Consider the following 15945-nt stretch of genomic DNA (forward strand, 5'->3'; position numbering starts at 1 on the left):
TAAAGGCGATTTCCTCAATATTTTTTTTTTGCACTCTCAGATTACATCTTTTAAATAGTTGTATCTCTGCCAAATATAGTCCTATCCTAACAAATACATCAATGAAAAGCTTATTTAGCTTCCAGATAATCCTTAATTTTAAAAAAATGACCATTATGACTGGTTTTGTATTCCAGGTTTACATTAGTTCTTGTTTTAACCATAAACTCACTTTTTTTTTTTTAGTAGTATACATTTGTTGCAATGCATGCAACATTTAATGCCACGACTTCATGAGTTTAAGACTTTCTGCTCTGACTTAAGATCTTTTCAAGGTCTAATTAGGTTAATTTTTAAAGACCCGTGGAAACCCTGCATATTCAGGCTAACAAAAAATGCCAAAAAAACATAAATCATGAAACCTGATTTGTCCAAACAATGTGGACAGTCAGTCCTAAAGACCAAATCTAAGACCAAAACCAAATCTAAACTGAATGCAGTGTGAATAAAGCCTGTTAGCACACAACAATCTGGTTTGGTTTTCAAATAGTTTCTAATATAACTAAATAGCTGTCTTGAGTGATTGTGCATCTGATAATATCTACAGTATTTGAGGCGTATCATGCATTCATCCATGCTGTTTTTCCTGCAGTAGCACCATTATGCCACCTACTGGTTGCAATGTATAAATTAGATTAGACTTAAAAAAAAAAATAACCAAAAGAACCATTTTTTCTCATTTTAATTAAATGATTTAAATATATACATATATAAAACCTAAACATAAAAAGGAACATTATTTTTTCATATGCAAATAGCAGCTGCTTTTGCACATTTCCAACTCTGATTTAGGACACAAAAGCTTATGAATATTGAATAGAAAATGTTACCTAGCAGAGGACAGACATAGATAAAACAACATTGGTTTGCTCTAGGACAGCATATGCAACCTGTTCAACGGATGAAGCTGGTGAACAGACTAGAATCACTGAGTTAACAAACAAAACAAGAAAGAACCGTTTTGATACAACAAGAGAACGGTCAGTTGCTCAAACACAGTTGACCAAACTCGCCTGCTCCTGTCTCTGTTTGTCCACGGCGCACTCCATCGCTTTCAGAAAAACCTCGACTGTCATTGCAGAGGACTGGAGACAGAAGAGGAGATGTAATTATATTAAACTGCTTAAGTCATTTCTGTTGTAAAAAAAAAAAAAAAAAAGATGAAAGAAATCTGTGGTCTGTGATGTACACGGTATATTTAAGCACCAAATTAAGTCAAGACACTGCAAGCAAACCTGAAAAAGTTTGTTTCATGCTCTAGTCAACTTTGAGTTCATGGTCTAATTTTCTTTCAGACTAGTGAAAAGAAAACATGAAAGCATTTTAAATAGAGAGCTTTAAAGGCTGTAAGTTTGTTTCTCCACTTCAGCAGCACTTAACTTTACAGTTTTATATTACTGTCTATATACTGAAGGCTTTTATGAATGAATGAATGAATGAATGATGCATTTATATAGTGCTTTCATTGTGTATTGCCATACACCCAAAGCGCTTTACAATCATATGGGGGTTCTCTCCTCAACCATCACCAGTGTGCAGCATCCACTTAGATGATGCGTCGGCAGCCACAGTACAACGGCGCCGGTGCGCTCACCACACACCAGCTACAGGTGGAGAGGAGAGAGTGATATAGCCAATTTTAATGAAAGGGGATTATTCATATACATTTTAGAGGGGTTTGTTCATATACAGGGTGGGCCATTTATATGGATACACCTTAGTAAAATGGGAATGGTTGGTGATATTAACGTCCTGTTTATGGCACATTAGTATATGTGAGGGGGCAAACCAATCAGCGTCAGGGGTTTGGTGTTGTGGACTTTCGCTCCGCCTCCCTCACATCCCTGCACCAGTAGGAAAGTCCACAACACCAAACCCCTGACGCTGATTGGTTGGAACACTGTTTGTTTATCTGTGGAAAGGTTGGTAGTGCAGATTGTTTTTTTGGCATATCTCGGACCCTAGGCTGACCAGAGAGACGCGGTTTTTTCACAGACAATTTATGGGGCAGGCAGCAATCGGATCGTGAAGAAAGGTCAGCTGAATTTGACACTTTATGTTTCAAGCTAGAAATCGCTGATACAACCTTTAAGCTAACTGTGTCCCTTCAATGGATTGCCTTGTTTAACTGATGTGCTGACGTTAGTGATGATTGGGCGATGCAAATGTTGGAGGCGTAACTATTAACGATCCCGGGAAAGCTTCGTAACAGTCGGTGTTATGTTGGAATTGACCTATTTTTCGGTGGTCTTTTGCAAATACTAGATTTATATAAGAAGGAGGAAACGATGGTGTTTGAGACTCATGGTATGTCATGTCCATGTGCTGAACTGTTATTATTTAACTATGCCAAGGTAAATTCAATTTTCCATTTTATGGCACCTTTAACATCATACAAAGCCTAGTACCTTTCCATAAAGCGCATGTGCCAGAAATGGGATTTTCCTCAAAGCTCTTCCGCTCAGTCCCACACTCCTCCTGTGCAGAAAGAGACGCTCGTGGTTAAGATCCATTCTCTGAGATTTTTTGAGTCTGGTTGTGTAATAAGCGATCACTCACTGGGCGAGGCTCCTCAGGGTTAAGCTCAGATGGGTCACGTCACTCTCCATAAAGTTCATGGTGCCCAGTTCCTCCAAACTCAGCAGCTGCTGTCTGGGGTAGACGATCTGACGCTGCAGGAAAAGTTCAGATCGATTATGTGGCATCCAGCAGAAGGACTTAGAGACTTAAAATAGAGATTGACCGATATAGCAATTTACCAATATTTTTACCGATATTTAAAGGGATAGTTCACCCAAAAAATGAAAATTTGATGTTTATCTGCTTACCCCCAGGGCATCCAAGATGTAGGCGACTTTGTTTCTTCAGTAGATCACAAAAAAAGTTTTTTAACTTAAACTGTTGCAGTCTGTCAGTCATTCAATGGCAGTCAGTGCTTACCAAATCTTTAAAAGTAAAAAAAAAAAACATACACAGACAAACCCAAATTAAACCCTGCAGCTCGTGATGACACATTGAGGTCTTAAAGGGGTCACCGGGTGCAAAACTAAGTTTTCCATGTTGTTTGCACATTAACGTGTGTTTGTAGTTTGTGTACACAACCACCCTTCAATAACAAAAATACACCCAGTGGTATTTTTTTAATCTTTAAAAGTAATATCGCCTTTTTAAAATCAGATCATTCTCAGCTTATTGTCATTGTGACAAAATACATTTGATTGACATGAGCACCTTACCTTAGACCTGCCCTCACTAAACTGAAACAGTTGTTCTGTTGTTGGATGTAATACTGAACATAGCAGTCGTCATTTACTCCTGACATCTGAGCTGCTGAATATGCTGAGGTTTAACGTTACTTTTGTTTTAAATGGAAAGCGCCGATCCCGATCTACATATGCATCTACGTTCATGCGAATCGTTCCTGATGCAGCTTCACCCACAGCAGAAGTGAGTAGAAGGGTTTTTTTATGCATCTTTGCAAATGGCCTTTCTTAATAATGTGCTTGTTGACAAGTTTCGCCGATAAACGCGGCTTAATGCAGCTAAACGTGGCTAAATGCGGCTAAAGTAAACATAATCCCAGAGAGGGGCGGGGCTAGCAGAGCTCGTGGAATTTAAAGGGGCCATTTCTTAAAATGAGCTGAAATTTTGCAGAGCTGATTTTGACAGGGTAAAAGGGTGTTTTTTCCCACTACTATTGAGAATTTTTAATCAAAGTATATTAGAGACTTTTCATTAAGACCCTAAAGAATCATATGAACTTACAAAATGACTGGTCTGTGCAAGAAACTGAACATTATTTACCTCTGATACGTGTGACGCATCAAAGTGATCTGCCATAACAGATGCATGCACAGAAACAACCTGTAATGTGTATACGACACTCATTGTTTACATAGTGCATATTGACCTCAATACTGTAATTACTTGTGCTTATCCTAATACTGGCAACCTATTACAAACTAAAAGATTACGTTTCCTTATGCAAACTTATCTAGGAGTGTTGACTTTTCACCGACTTCATTCCCAGAGCACGTTGACGCATTGCACACCGGCTGTTGTGAACGAACTCCATACATGTTGCTGAGGTGATATAATGATAAAATCTGCTCAGTTTCTTGCACAGACCGATCATTTTGTGTCTCAAGACCTCAATGTATTATCATGAACCACAGGGTTTAATTTGGTTTTGTCTGTGTATGTTTTTTTTTTACTCTCAAAGATTTGGTGCCCATTGACTGCCATTATATGACTGACAGACTGCAACAGTATGACAACAGTTCAAAATCTTTGTTTGTGTTCTACTGAAGAAACAAAGTCACCTACATCTTGGATGCCCTGGGGGTAAGCAGATAAACATCAAATTTTGATATGACTCCAGTTCTATTTTTATTTTCTATATTTGAAAACATTCTACATCTATTTTGCTTGTTAGTGTTGCAGCTGATGTTTTTTATAATGTTTTTATTGATGTAATATGAAGATTCAATTTAATAATTAAATAAAATGAAGGGGGGGATCAAAAGGAAGTATGGACTTACTTCACTCAGTCATTTGTTTACTTCATAACAGTAAATAACGGTTATGCATCAGTTATCGGGCACATAAACATGCAAATAATTGGCATTGTATCTGTTCTTAAAAAAAACAATATCTGTCGATCACTAGAACAAAGATGTTCAACAGTTAACACACTCACCTTCATGAGTTCCTCCAGACAGGACAGATAGATGTTGAATATGGCGCTGGCGCTTGGGGGGCCGATATACTGCTTTATATCAGCTCTGTCCACAAAGGCCAGATCGATCTTTTGTGTGACGTTGGATGTAGTGAGAATGACAACATTTGAGTGCCTGAATCAGGGAAACAAAGTTCATATGATGATGATGGAAAAACTGCTACTACTTCCATTATGTGACGTATTTCAACATGCATCTTGCATAAAAAGGAGGGCAAGATGGCATCAGACGAAAAGGGGAAAACTGTTGGAATAGGTTATTATATTATGATGAAAGAATTATCTGAAATAACCTCCACAATGAATCATGCACAATAACACTGAGTAACTAGTCATTCTGATTTCAAGCATGCCTTTGTAGATGAAAGAGAGCGGTGCAGAACAGATCAAGAGAAACTGACCGTTTGATCTGGTCGAGCTGGGTCAGCACTGAATTGACCACCCTAATAGCGTCAGATGGTTCTGTTCCCGCTTGAGCGGCGCTCCGTGCGGCTGTGAGACTCTCCACCTGAAATGCACACATTATTTACCCTCAGAAACACAGCAGAGCAAAAAATGCATTGTTTGTTAGCATAATTAAATACCTAACTTTCTCTAAAGTGGGGTAAAAGAGCAGCAGGCACTCTTTTGGGGAAAAAAAGCATATTAAACAATTTTTAACACTTTTGGAACATATTTATTATTTATAAAGTAAGTATTTGAGGAATATTATTTGTTATTTATTTTAGTAAATAAAAGGCACACATGCACTGTATTTTTAACATACATAAAATTTTATAAGCGTAGCAAAAATGCAACGCCTTTTTTTTTTTTACACACAAATTATACTTTTATTAAATTAAGTGTAATTAATATTATTATAGTATTTAAATGGCCAAATAGTACATTTAACAAATACAATTTTTAATTAATAATAATTTAATTTAATAATAATTAATATTTAATAATAATTAATTTAATTTAATATTATATTTCTATAAGTCTAGTGATGGGAAAAGGCTCACAAGCACTGAAATTTTAAACGTACATAAATTTAAGACAATTTTTCTAAGAGTAGCAAAAAGCATTGCTGGGCCAGACTTTCTTCTGTTGTTCTCCCACAAATTATATATATATATTTTTTTATTGTATTAAATTACATTAAGTGTAATTAATGTTATTACAGTATTAAAATAGCCAAATAGCATTTTTTTTTTTCATGACTATATTCTCACTGGTTGAAATATAGATTTTTACAAATATATTTTATGCTGAATTGTGTTGTCAATTTAAAAAAAAAAATTATATTAAACAATTTTAAGACTTTTGAAACATTTGTATCCATTTATAAAGTAAGTATTTGAGAATTATTCTTTTTTAGTTATTTTATCATTTTTAATTTTTGATTTATTATTTTATTTTTCTATGTCTAATATTGGGAAAATGTCTCACAGTTGTTGAACGTACTTAAATTTAAGAGCATGTGTATCAAAAATGCAACACTGGATCAGAATTTCTTCTGTTATTCTCACACAATTTTTTTTGCGCGCTCATTGACATCACATGTATTTATGTATAAAATTAAGCTAGGTTTAATTATTCACAGTATCACAGTATTTAATTGGTCAAATACCAAATTTTTTTAATTTTTCATGACTAATCCTTACTGGTTCAAATATATTATTTTTCAAATACATTTTTGTACTGAATTGTGTCATAATTGTAAAACTTTCACTTGCTGTATCTATAAAACAGTGGCGAAATATTGCATATTTATTTATTTTATTCATTAAAACATAATTTTTGATAAAAGACACTAGAAGTGTGCACAAATTAGTCTATATTTAAAAAATAATGTTGCATTTGCATATTTATAAATAACATTTGAGAAAATCTACTAAATAACCAAAGTTTCGATTTTGCAATATTTTTCCAAATTATTTTACATACTTATTTTTCAAAAAAAAATTTTTTTTATAACTAATAGCTTCCTAAAGAAACATTCAACATCTGAAAAACAAAACAAAAAAATGAATCTCAAAAGTATCAAAATATCAAAGCTGTTTTGGAAAGATTATACTGAAATTGAGACCGATTGTGATTCAGATTCAATGATAATCAAATTATCATACAGTGTTTTACAAGGGTTACTGAGGCTGTGGGTTGCTTCATGTAGTAATATCACTGTAAAGCAAGGGTTCTTGTGGTTAATAACTTTTATAAACCCGTCTAAAGTGATCTAATTGTGAAAAAGTGGTCTGATATGTGCCCAAATCCCCTCTAAAACCATCAAACTACACCAGACTCACCATTAAAAAGCAGTTTGTTGTTTGATTTAAGTGGTTTTGTAAAGCAAAGGTGAGTCAAATGCAACAAAAAAGACATGAGTGATGAGTGAAGGAATATTAAAGATGTTAAAAAGAGAGAACCTCATCTATCAGGACGAACACCAGCGCGTCTTTATCGTCAATGAGCTCCTGAATCTTCTGAAACATCTTTGTGACCAGTTTTCCGCTCTGTAAAAACAGTCAGATGTTAATGAAGTTTCAGACACTAATCTGAGAAAGCATTTCTGACACGAAATATCCAGCTGTACCTCTGAGAACCACTTAGAGAAGAGACTGTGGCTGTTGATCTCCACAAACTGGCTGTGTGCGTACCTGTTTAGGGTGGAAACGCACAAACAACGGTAAATAGACACAGGACGCTCAGCAGCTGCGTTTTTGATTTTTATGAAGGTGTCACACCTGCCAGACAGTCTGATGGAGAGTTTCTGGGCAAGTCCTTTACACAGAGACGTCTTTCCTGTGCCAGGCGGCCCTGAGGGGTTATGAGAGATACGGCAACTGTATAAACATGACACGGGCAGCCGTTCAATGAAGACAGAAACTCCTGAGCTTTCAAAAAAGCTTTTATTGTCTCACCGTGAAGTAACACCACGCGATTCCAGGCAATCAAATTGCTGTCAACGTTTCTGTCAGAGAAGAAAATTGTTGTCGAAACATAATCCAAGAGCTGGAGACCAAAGTGAAGACAAAGTTCATGTTATGGGATGGGCAGTGTGACAGTGCAATGGTAGAAATGTGTCAGTTTTGCAACATAGTACATGCACTGCTGTTCAAACGTTTGAGATTAGAAATATTTGCTCACCAAGTCTACATTTGTTTGATCAAAAATACTGTAAAAATTGTTAAATTGGCAAATATTATTACAATTTGAAATAACTGTTTTCTATGTGAATCTCTATTAAAATGTAATTTATTTCTGTGATCGAAGCTGCATTTTCAGCATCATTACTCCAGTCTTCAGTGTCACATGATCCTTTAGAAATCATTCTAATATACTGATTTATTATCAATGTTTGCTGCTTAATATTTTTTGGAACCAGTAATTCTGTGTTGAATAATAAGTTAAAATAAACAGCATGTATTCAAAATATAAATCTTTTCTAATAGTCTTTACTCTCACTTTTTAGCAGTTTAACACATCCTTGCTCGATAAAAGTATTAAGGGGAGAAACTGCAGGCAAAAACACAGTTTTTTCATGCATCTGTCAAGTTTGAGATTTTGGGCTTTTTGGTGTTTCATGAAGTGTTTTTTCAGACTAGTGGAAAGAAAACACCCAAAAGACACTGTTAAGTGTTTCTTTTACAGCACTTTATCTATTTGTGTTAATAAATTTCAATTATAATACATATTTTTAAAGACAGTTTTCTCAAAATTAGTTTTTTTCTCCTACACTGAGCCATAAATCTCCACTTCAGCAGCACTTACACACACCAGACTTTACATTTGTATTCCTGTCTATTTTCTGAAGGTTTTTACAGAAGGATTTGTTCATATGTGAGGTGCTTGATTTTATACATTTTATTCCCCCCAAAATGGTAATAAAAAAAAAAATCTAAATTATGGAGTGACAATGAGTACGTTTACATGGACAACAATATTCCGATTTTAACGCGATTAAGTCAATACTCTGATTAAGAAGCAACCATGTAAACTGATATTTTTGATTAATTTAATCCGACTAAAGTCATAATCTGAGTAAACACAAATCGAATTAAGACAGGTGGAGTATTCCTATTTTAGTCGCATTATGGAAGACATGTACACACCTTAATCAGACTATTCCCCTTGTGTAGGACTTTTCGCCCCATTTTGTGACAGGATACACACTAATGCTGCGTTCCAGGCAGGTTTTTGAGCTCGTAAATCACGTGTTCAAACCACGACTCAGGACTTTGTAGCGTTCCAGGCAAGTCACGCCAAGCATTTATTATTTTTATAGTATTAATAATTTGATTGCAACGTTATATTGTCCTAAACTCTATTTTTCCACCGTGTGCCACTAAAAACCGCACCCCTAGAGGCTTTATATTGTTGTTTCTCTGGCTATGTCACGTCAGAACTCGGAACTGGGAGTACGTCGTCGATCTAGTACGAGTTCACGGGTGGGAATTCACGGGTTTGAGTGCCTTTCCAGTGCACTTTCACGGGTAGAAGTTTGGAAAAACACGGGTAACGGGTTGTCTGGAACGCGGCATAACGCTCTCAGTTGGTCGCGCTTTGGTTTCATTTTTATTTATTTATTTTTTGCTACAACATGGGCTTAATCAATGCTCATTGCTGATAAATAGCCTAGTTTGTTATCATAATTTTTAGTTTTATGGAAACGTTTTTAACATTCAACCCCCTTTTTCATTAGTATTATTTGTAAGTATTTATTTTAATTTTGTGAACGGGATTTCCGCTATTGGAATGTCTTAGGATGCTTTTTAGGCTACTTTTACTTTCGAATTCATGATCTTGGTTTTGCTTGCATATATAAGGCTACACCTATCAATTTTAAGATTAAAACAAATTCTTAAAAGATGGATTTGTTATTTTTAATTAAACAGCATAACAAAAATAAATTAAAACTAGCTTATATAGCATTTATTAACAAAAACTAATAAGATGAGGCATGGACTCCATCACATGCTGTGTTATATGCCGACTAAACAATTTATTACAGGGCGCGCAAACACTGAGCAATCAAAATAATTAATAAAGAAAAATGAAAGAAAGCCTCCAAAGCGTAATGTGAGGTACACGGCAAAGATAACAGGGTTTTAAAAATGAAAACAAACAAAAAAAGTAAAACTAAACTGGCTTTCGGTGACTGTGCTTGCGTGTGTTTTTTTTTTTTCTCCTAAAAACTGACTGGCTGAAACGCTCGCTGTATGGAGCAGACGCTTTGGAGCAGCACAGCACGCACTCGCACAAATGCGACCACGGCAAATTTTAACTCACACATTCTAAAAAATGTTGCATATGTCCAGAGCCACTTCAAGCTTTTGTAAAATTAAAACCCAAACATCCAAAAGTCTATAACGAAGATGAACTGATAGCGTCGCGTGTGGACGTAATGATGTGTGTCATTAATCGATCAATGTACTATAACATGTAAAACGGGAACATGAAAGGAATATTCTAAAAGCAACTCATGTAAACAGCTTAATCATATTATTGTCTTATTCAGAATAAGGTCATTAATTAGATTACGGGTGTCCATGTAAACGTAGTCAATATGAGATACCCAAATTCCCCTCAGTAAAAACATTTGACTCTAATATGTAAAAAAATAATAATAATAAACAAGAATTTTGAAACTGATTTCATCCAGTGTTTTTTTGTACTAAAAATGTATGCAAATGCGCACGTTTAAATAAATAATGCCTGATTTGCATATTTAAACCTAACATTTTAGAAAACTTTTAATACAAAAAATGTTTGCAATTATCAATGTAATCAATTAACTGGGTAAGTAAGGTTATAACTATTCATTATTTTTTACCCTATTCACCTGCAGTGTCTCGCCTTAAATTCTTTCAAAAAAAGAAAGGAAAAAAAATCTTTTGAACAGTGGTGTGTTTGCACAAGATGACTGGATATGCTTGTCTTACTTGTGTTTTGATGCCATCTTCATAAATCAAGCTTTCCCAAATGCCATGAAACTCAGCTGGAAGACATGAAGTAGAAGATGAATATTTCGTAGTCTTAAAAGATCACTCTTTTTTTCTGGAACAATGTACTGTATATAGTTTGATTTTAATGCCTTTTTCATGGCGAAAACCATACTTGGAGTTATTAAAACTTTACAGAAACTAAATAAGATAATTAAGATCCATTTGACTAAATAAAAAAAAAAAATCTAAAATTAAATTTATATTAAACTGATTAAAAACCTTTTCAATGCTATCAAAAATGTTGGCTTAATAAAAATAAAAATAAAAACTAACTTAAAAAAACTAGCTTAAATAAAATGATTTATTAAATAAAAAAAGTTTAGTTTAAATGTTTTACATTTTCTCCTGACAGAAGAGCATTAAATAAATTAATGATTTTTTTTTTTTCAAAAGTTAATGCAAAAAATAAAATTCTGTTTTTATTTTTTGCCCTCAATGTCATTCCAAACCTTATTATCATTTGTTTGTTTTTTTGTGAAACAGACAATAACATCTTAGGTAGAATGTTTAAGCTGCTCATTTCTATTCAGTTCTACTCTATTTACAATGGATGCAGACTTAAGGCCCTTCCACACTTTCCACACTGCCAAGCTCAAAAAACGACCAAAAAAAAAAAAAAATGCACCATATTACAAGTGTTAAAAATCATTTTGCATTATATTGTAGACAGAATAACAGCATAAAGGTTTGGAACAAGTACATCGTCACAGAATTTTCTTTTTGAGTGAAGGATTCAATTAAAGGAATTTGTGAATGTGCTTTGCATTAAAGGGGGCGTGTCATGCATAATCACCTGCTGGGAGGAGCCAATGATTGGCAGCAGAGAGCTCCTCCTCCTCTTCCAGAGCAAGTGTGCTTGGACTGTCATCATTTAGAGAGAAAATATGGATACAAAGGTTGTGAACCTTCAGATCCACAAGCTGTAGGATATAAAAGAGATAATACACCCATAAACCTTAGACTGAAAACATGACATGTAAAAACTCCTCAAAATAGATGCATTAAACATTTAAAAACAGAATGAACACAGAAGATTAAAAAACTGTATTTACTTTTGGACCAGTTGAATCTGCTATAGTGATCGACTCCACATATTTGGTTAGGAATTCATCATCAAACTCCGTCCACCTGTAGGAGCCTAAAACCGTACTGTGTCGATCCAGCAGCGACAACACATGCGTCCTCACCTCAGACCTCTTGGCCGTGCTGCAAACACAATTTCAGAGCATTTGATATAAACTGGAGGTCCAAAGATTGGAATAATGAAGACTTTTAATGTTTTGAAACATTAATGTCTCTTCTGCTCACCAAGGCTGCATTTATTTAATCAAAAAACAACAAACATTATACTATTGTGATTTTAAATAAACGTTTTCTGTGTGAATATATTGTAAAATGTAATTTATTCCTGTGATCAAAGCTGAATTTTCAGCATCATTACTCCAGTCTTCAGTGTCACATGATCCTTCAGAAATCATTCTAAAATGCTGATTTGCTGCTCAAGAAATATTTCTGATTATTATCAATGTTGAAAATATTTTTGTGGACACCATGATACATTTTATTTTATTTTTTTTCACAGATGAATAGAATGTTCAAAAGAACAGCATTTACTTGAAATAGAAATTTTGTAACATTAAACTTGTAACCAGTCTTAAGTAGTACGGGTATATTTGTAGCAATAGCCAAAAATACATTGTATGGGTCAAAATGATCAATTTTTCTTTTTATGCCAAAATCATTAGCATATTAAGTAAAGATCATGTTCTATGAAGATATTTTGTAAATTTCCTACCGTAAATATATCAAATTATTATTATTTTTTTTTGGCCAAAATCATATGGATATTAAGCAAAGATTATATTCCATGAAGATATTTTGTAAATTTCCTACCATAAATATATCAAAATTAATTTTTTGATTAGAAATATGCATTGCTAAGAACTTCATTTAGACAAATTTAACGGCGATTTTCTCACTATTTTGATTTTTTGCAACCTCGGATTGTCAAATAGCTGTATCTTGACCAAATATTGTCAAATCCTAATAAACCATACATCAATGGAAACTTTATTTATTCAGATAATGTACAAATATTAATTAGAAAAAAATTGACTCTTATGACTAGTTTTGTTGTCCAGAGTCACAAATGTCTTTACTGTCACTTTTGATCAATTTAATGTGTCCTTGCTGAATAACAGTACTAAATTGTTTTGGAATGATTTCTGAAGTTTCATAAGCTTTTAATGGTTTTGGGCCATCAGATTTCAGCAACAACAAATACTATTACATGTTAAAAGATTCAAAAACAGTTGCACTACTACGAAACTTTTAATGACTTAGTAAATTATAAATTGTTCATTGCGTTTTATATTCTGTTACAAAGGATCTGTAAAACTAAATCAGTGTCCAGTCATCCCATAGAATAAATGTACAGTTCAGTAAATCATGAATTACCTCTGAGATTTGACATGAACCTCTATGTGCACATCAGGGCGGATGATGGCAACATCATTCATGTGATGGTCAGAAATGTCCATTACTCAAACTGCTGTTGACTGAAAAACAGAGAACACAATGTGAAATAATGAAATAGGGCTGATAAAATCGATTATTATCGCTAATGAAAATCATTCACACAAATCATCCGCCCACAGTGCACATACAACTTCAGAGGGTTGTGACAAATTACAGCAATGAATGATGCATTTCTACGGACAAAATGCATCCAAAAATATATTACTTATTGGACCAAAAAAGAGTACACAGAATCTCTTAAACTACAACTTGCAACTAGACGGATGTACTGTTGTTTCCTCTACAGTCAAAAATCTGGGTGTTATATTAGACAGCAACCTGTCTTTTGAAAATCATATTTCCTATGTTACTAAAACAGCATTCTTCCATCTTAGAAACATTGCTACGGAACATGTTACCTGTTTCTGATGCAGAAAAGTTAGTTCATGCATTTATGACGTCTAGACTGGACTATTGTAATGCACTACTAGGTGGTTGTCCTGCTTCTTCAATAAATAAGCTACAGGTAGTCCAAAATGCAGCTGCTAGAGTCCTTACCAGATCAAGAAAATATGATCATATTACCCCAGTTTTACAGTCTCTACACTGGCTACCTATTAGGTTCCGTATCACTTACAAAATAATACTTCTTACCTATAAGGCCCTTAATGGTTTAGCTCCTGCATACCTAACTAGTCTCCTACTACGCTACAATCCCTCACGCTCCCTAAGGTCGCAAAACTCTGGACTTTTAGTAGTACCTAGGATAGCAAAGTCCACTAAAGGAGGGAGAGCCTTTTCTCATTTGGCTCCCAAACTCTGGAATAGCCTTCCTGATAACGTTCGGGGTTCAGACACACTTTCTGTGTTTAAATCTAGATTAAAGACTCATCTCTTTAGCCAAGCATTCACATAATGTATCTCATAACGTTGTACTTCAGTTACATCTGATCAAATGCACATTAATATTCTTCAGCTTGGGCTAAACACATCATTTTTGTTTGGTTGGAAGTTGGAACAGCAGCTACGCTAATTATTTCTCTATTTGTTTCTCTGTTTCTGCTAGGATTTACACAAGATTCAGTCTGGATTCAGAAGAAGAGATGATGCCGACCCCTCAGAGGACCGCAGATGATGCCAGCCTTGAAACAACATACAGCACTACATCATTTTCTTACAAGTTTGATCACAGCACATAATCATTGCAATTAGTGTTCATCATCTGTTCGATTACACAGTTACTGATTTTAACATTTATATCATATGTACATCGACTTGACATACAGTATTCACCACTAAATACTAAAATTACTAAATATATTGTAGTAGCCTAAACTTTTGTACAGCGCTTTGCAACGATTCGTATTGTGAAAAGCGCTATACAAATAAACTTGAATTGAATTGAATTGAATTGAAAAATAGTGGAGGAAGCAGAATGAGAGTTATGTGATCCCAAACTGCCCAAAACATGAGAATTCTTTATTTTAAACTTTAAGCAAATAGCGTAATGGCTTGCCCTGTGAGGTGCTTTGACTTTCAGTTTACGATCATATCCTTATCTGTGAATGTCACAAACTCACACAAGCATTTCCATTTATGCATAAAAGTCCATCCTGACAGTCTGTGTTAAGTTGAAATCTTTACTAAATGAGCGACAGCAGGAACACAGAGAGGGAGACAATTAATACTCAGTGCCAAAAACATCTAGGTTTGAAAGACAACATGTAGTGCACATATTTGGAGAGTAGGAACTGTAAAGCGATAACAGTGTAATTATCTGATATATAAATATCAGACACTTCATAGCTGCCTTTTATACAAAGAAATTACAGTAAACGTGACTTTGAGCAGTAAACACATGTTCCAGCAGAACACTCCTCTCATCTGTTGGTTAACACCGAGTTTGATTTTATTCATCTTTATTATTGCTATTAGGCTATTCTTTTCATTTTTAATGTAGAGATTTAAACTTTGTTCACTTTATACAGTGCTTAACAAATTTAATAAAACAAATTTATGTAAGGTGTTTAACAAATTAAGGTTTGGTAATCGTATTGGTGACTAGCAAAATCATTAGTTAGTCCTCCAATATGCATAAGCTCTTTAGTAACAGCAGGCTATTTCTAATGCTATAATTATTGCTGTTATCTATGTAGAAGATATAGGCCCAGTTTCACAGACAGAGCTTAGACTAAGCCAGGATTAGCAGATAGTTCAATTAGGATATTTAAGTAATTTTTACAAACATGCTTAGAAAAAAACATGAGACAAAACAAAGGCACCGATATATTTTTAGCTCAGTCAGTACAAGTTTCTTTCAGTTGAAACAGCTCAGACTTACATTTTATTCTAGGACTAGGCTTAAGCCTCGTCTGTGAAACCGGGGAATAGTGTTTTTCTTCAGATATTTGTCTTTTTTCGGTGGTCTAATAAATTAAGCACTGTTTTCATAACATTCAGTAAACACGTTTGTTTGAAAGACATTGGGCAGAATGTGAAATAGTGTGATTTTTGTCCATAAAGTAAAATTTTAAAAAGCCAATTAATCAATGAATCGAAAAAAAAAAATCGACAAACTAATCGATTATCAAAATAATCGTTAGTTGCAGCCCTATAATGAAAACCAATCTACACAACGCCATAAATAACAACAAATGTGACAAA

General features: G+C 34.3%; 1 protein-coding gene across 1 annotated transcript; it reads right to left on the reverse strand.

Moving 5' to 3' along the window:
• Positions 1 to 704: 704 nt before the first annotated feature.
• trip13 (thyroid hormone receptor interactor 13) lies at positions 705 to 13329 on the reverse strand. Its single transcript, XM_073847669.1, has 13 exons — positions 13222 to 13329; positions 11817 to 11970; positions 11558 to 11684; positions 10702 to 10757; positions 7681 to 7771; positions 7504 to 7576; positions 7353 to 7416; positions 7186 to 7272; positions 5179 to 5285; positions 4739 to 4892; positions 2599 to 2711; positions 2448 to 2517; positions 705 to 1124 (listed from the first exon to the last, which is right to left on the reverse strand). Exons 1-13 carry the CDS (start codon positions 13302 to 13304, stop codon positions 1029 to 1031), a joined length of 1275 nt encoding a protein of 424 aa, XP_073703770.1. The 5' UTR covers positions 13305 to 13329; the 3' UTR covers positions 705 to 1028.
• Positions 13330 to 15945: the final 2616 nt, after the last annotated feature.

This window comes from Garra rufa, chromosome 9 (genome assembly GCF_049309525.1).
Source record: "Garra rufa chromosome 9, GarRuf1.0, whole genome shotgun sequence".
Taxonomy (NCBI): Eukaryota; Metazoa; Chordata; class Actinopteri; order Cypriniformes; family Cyprinidae; genus Garra; species Garra rufa.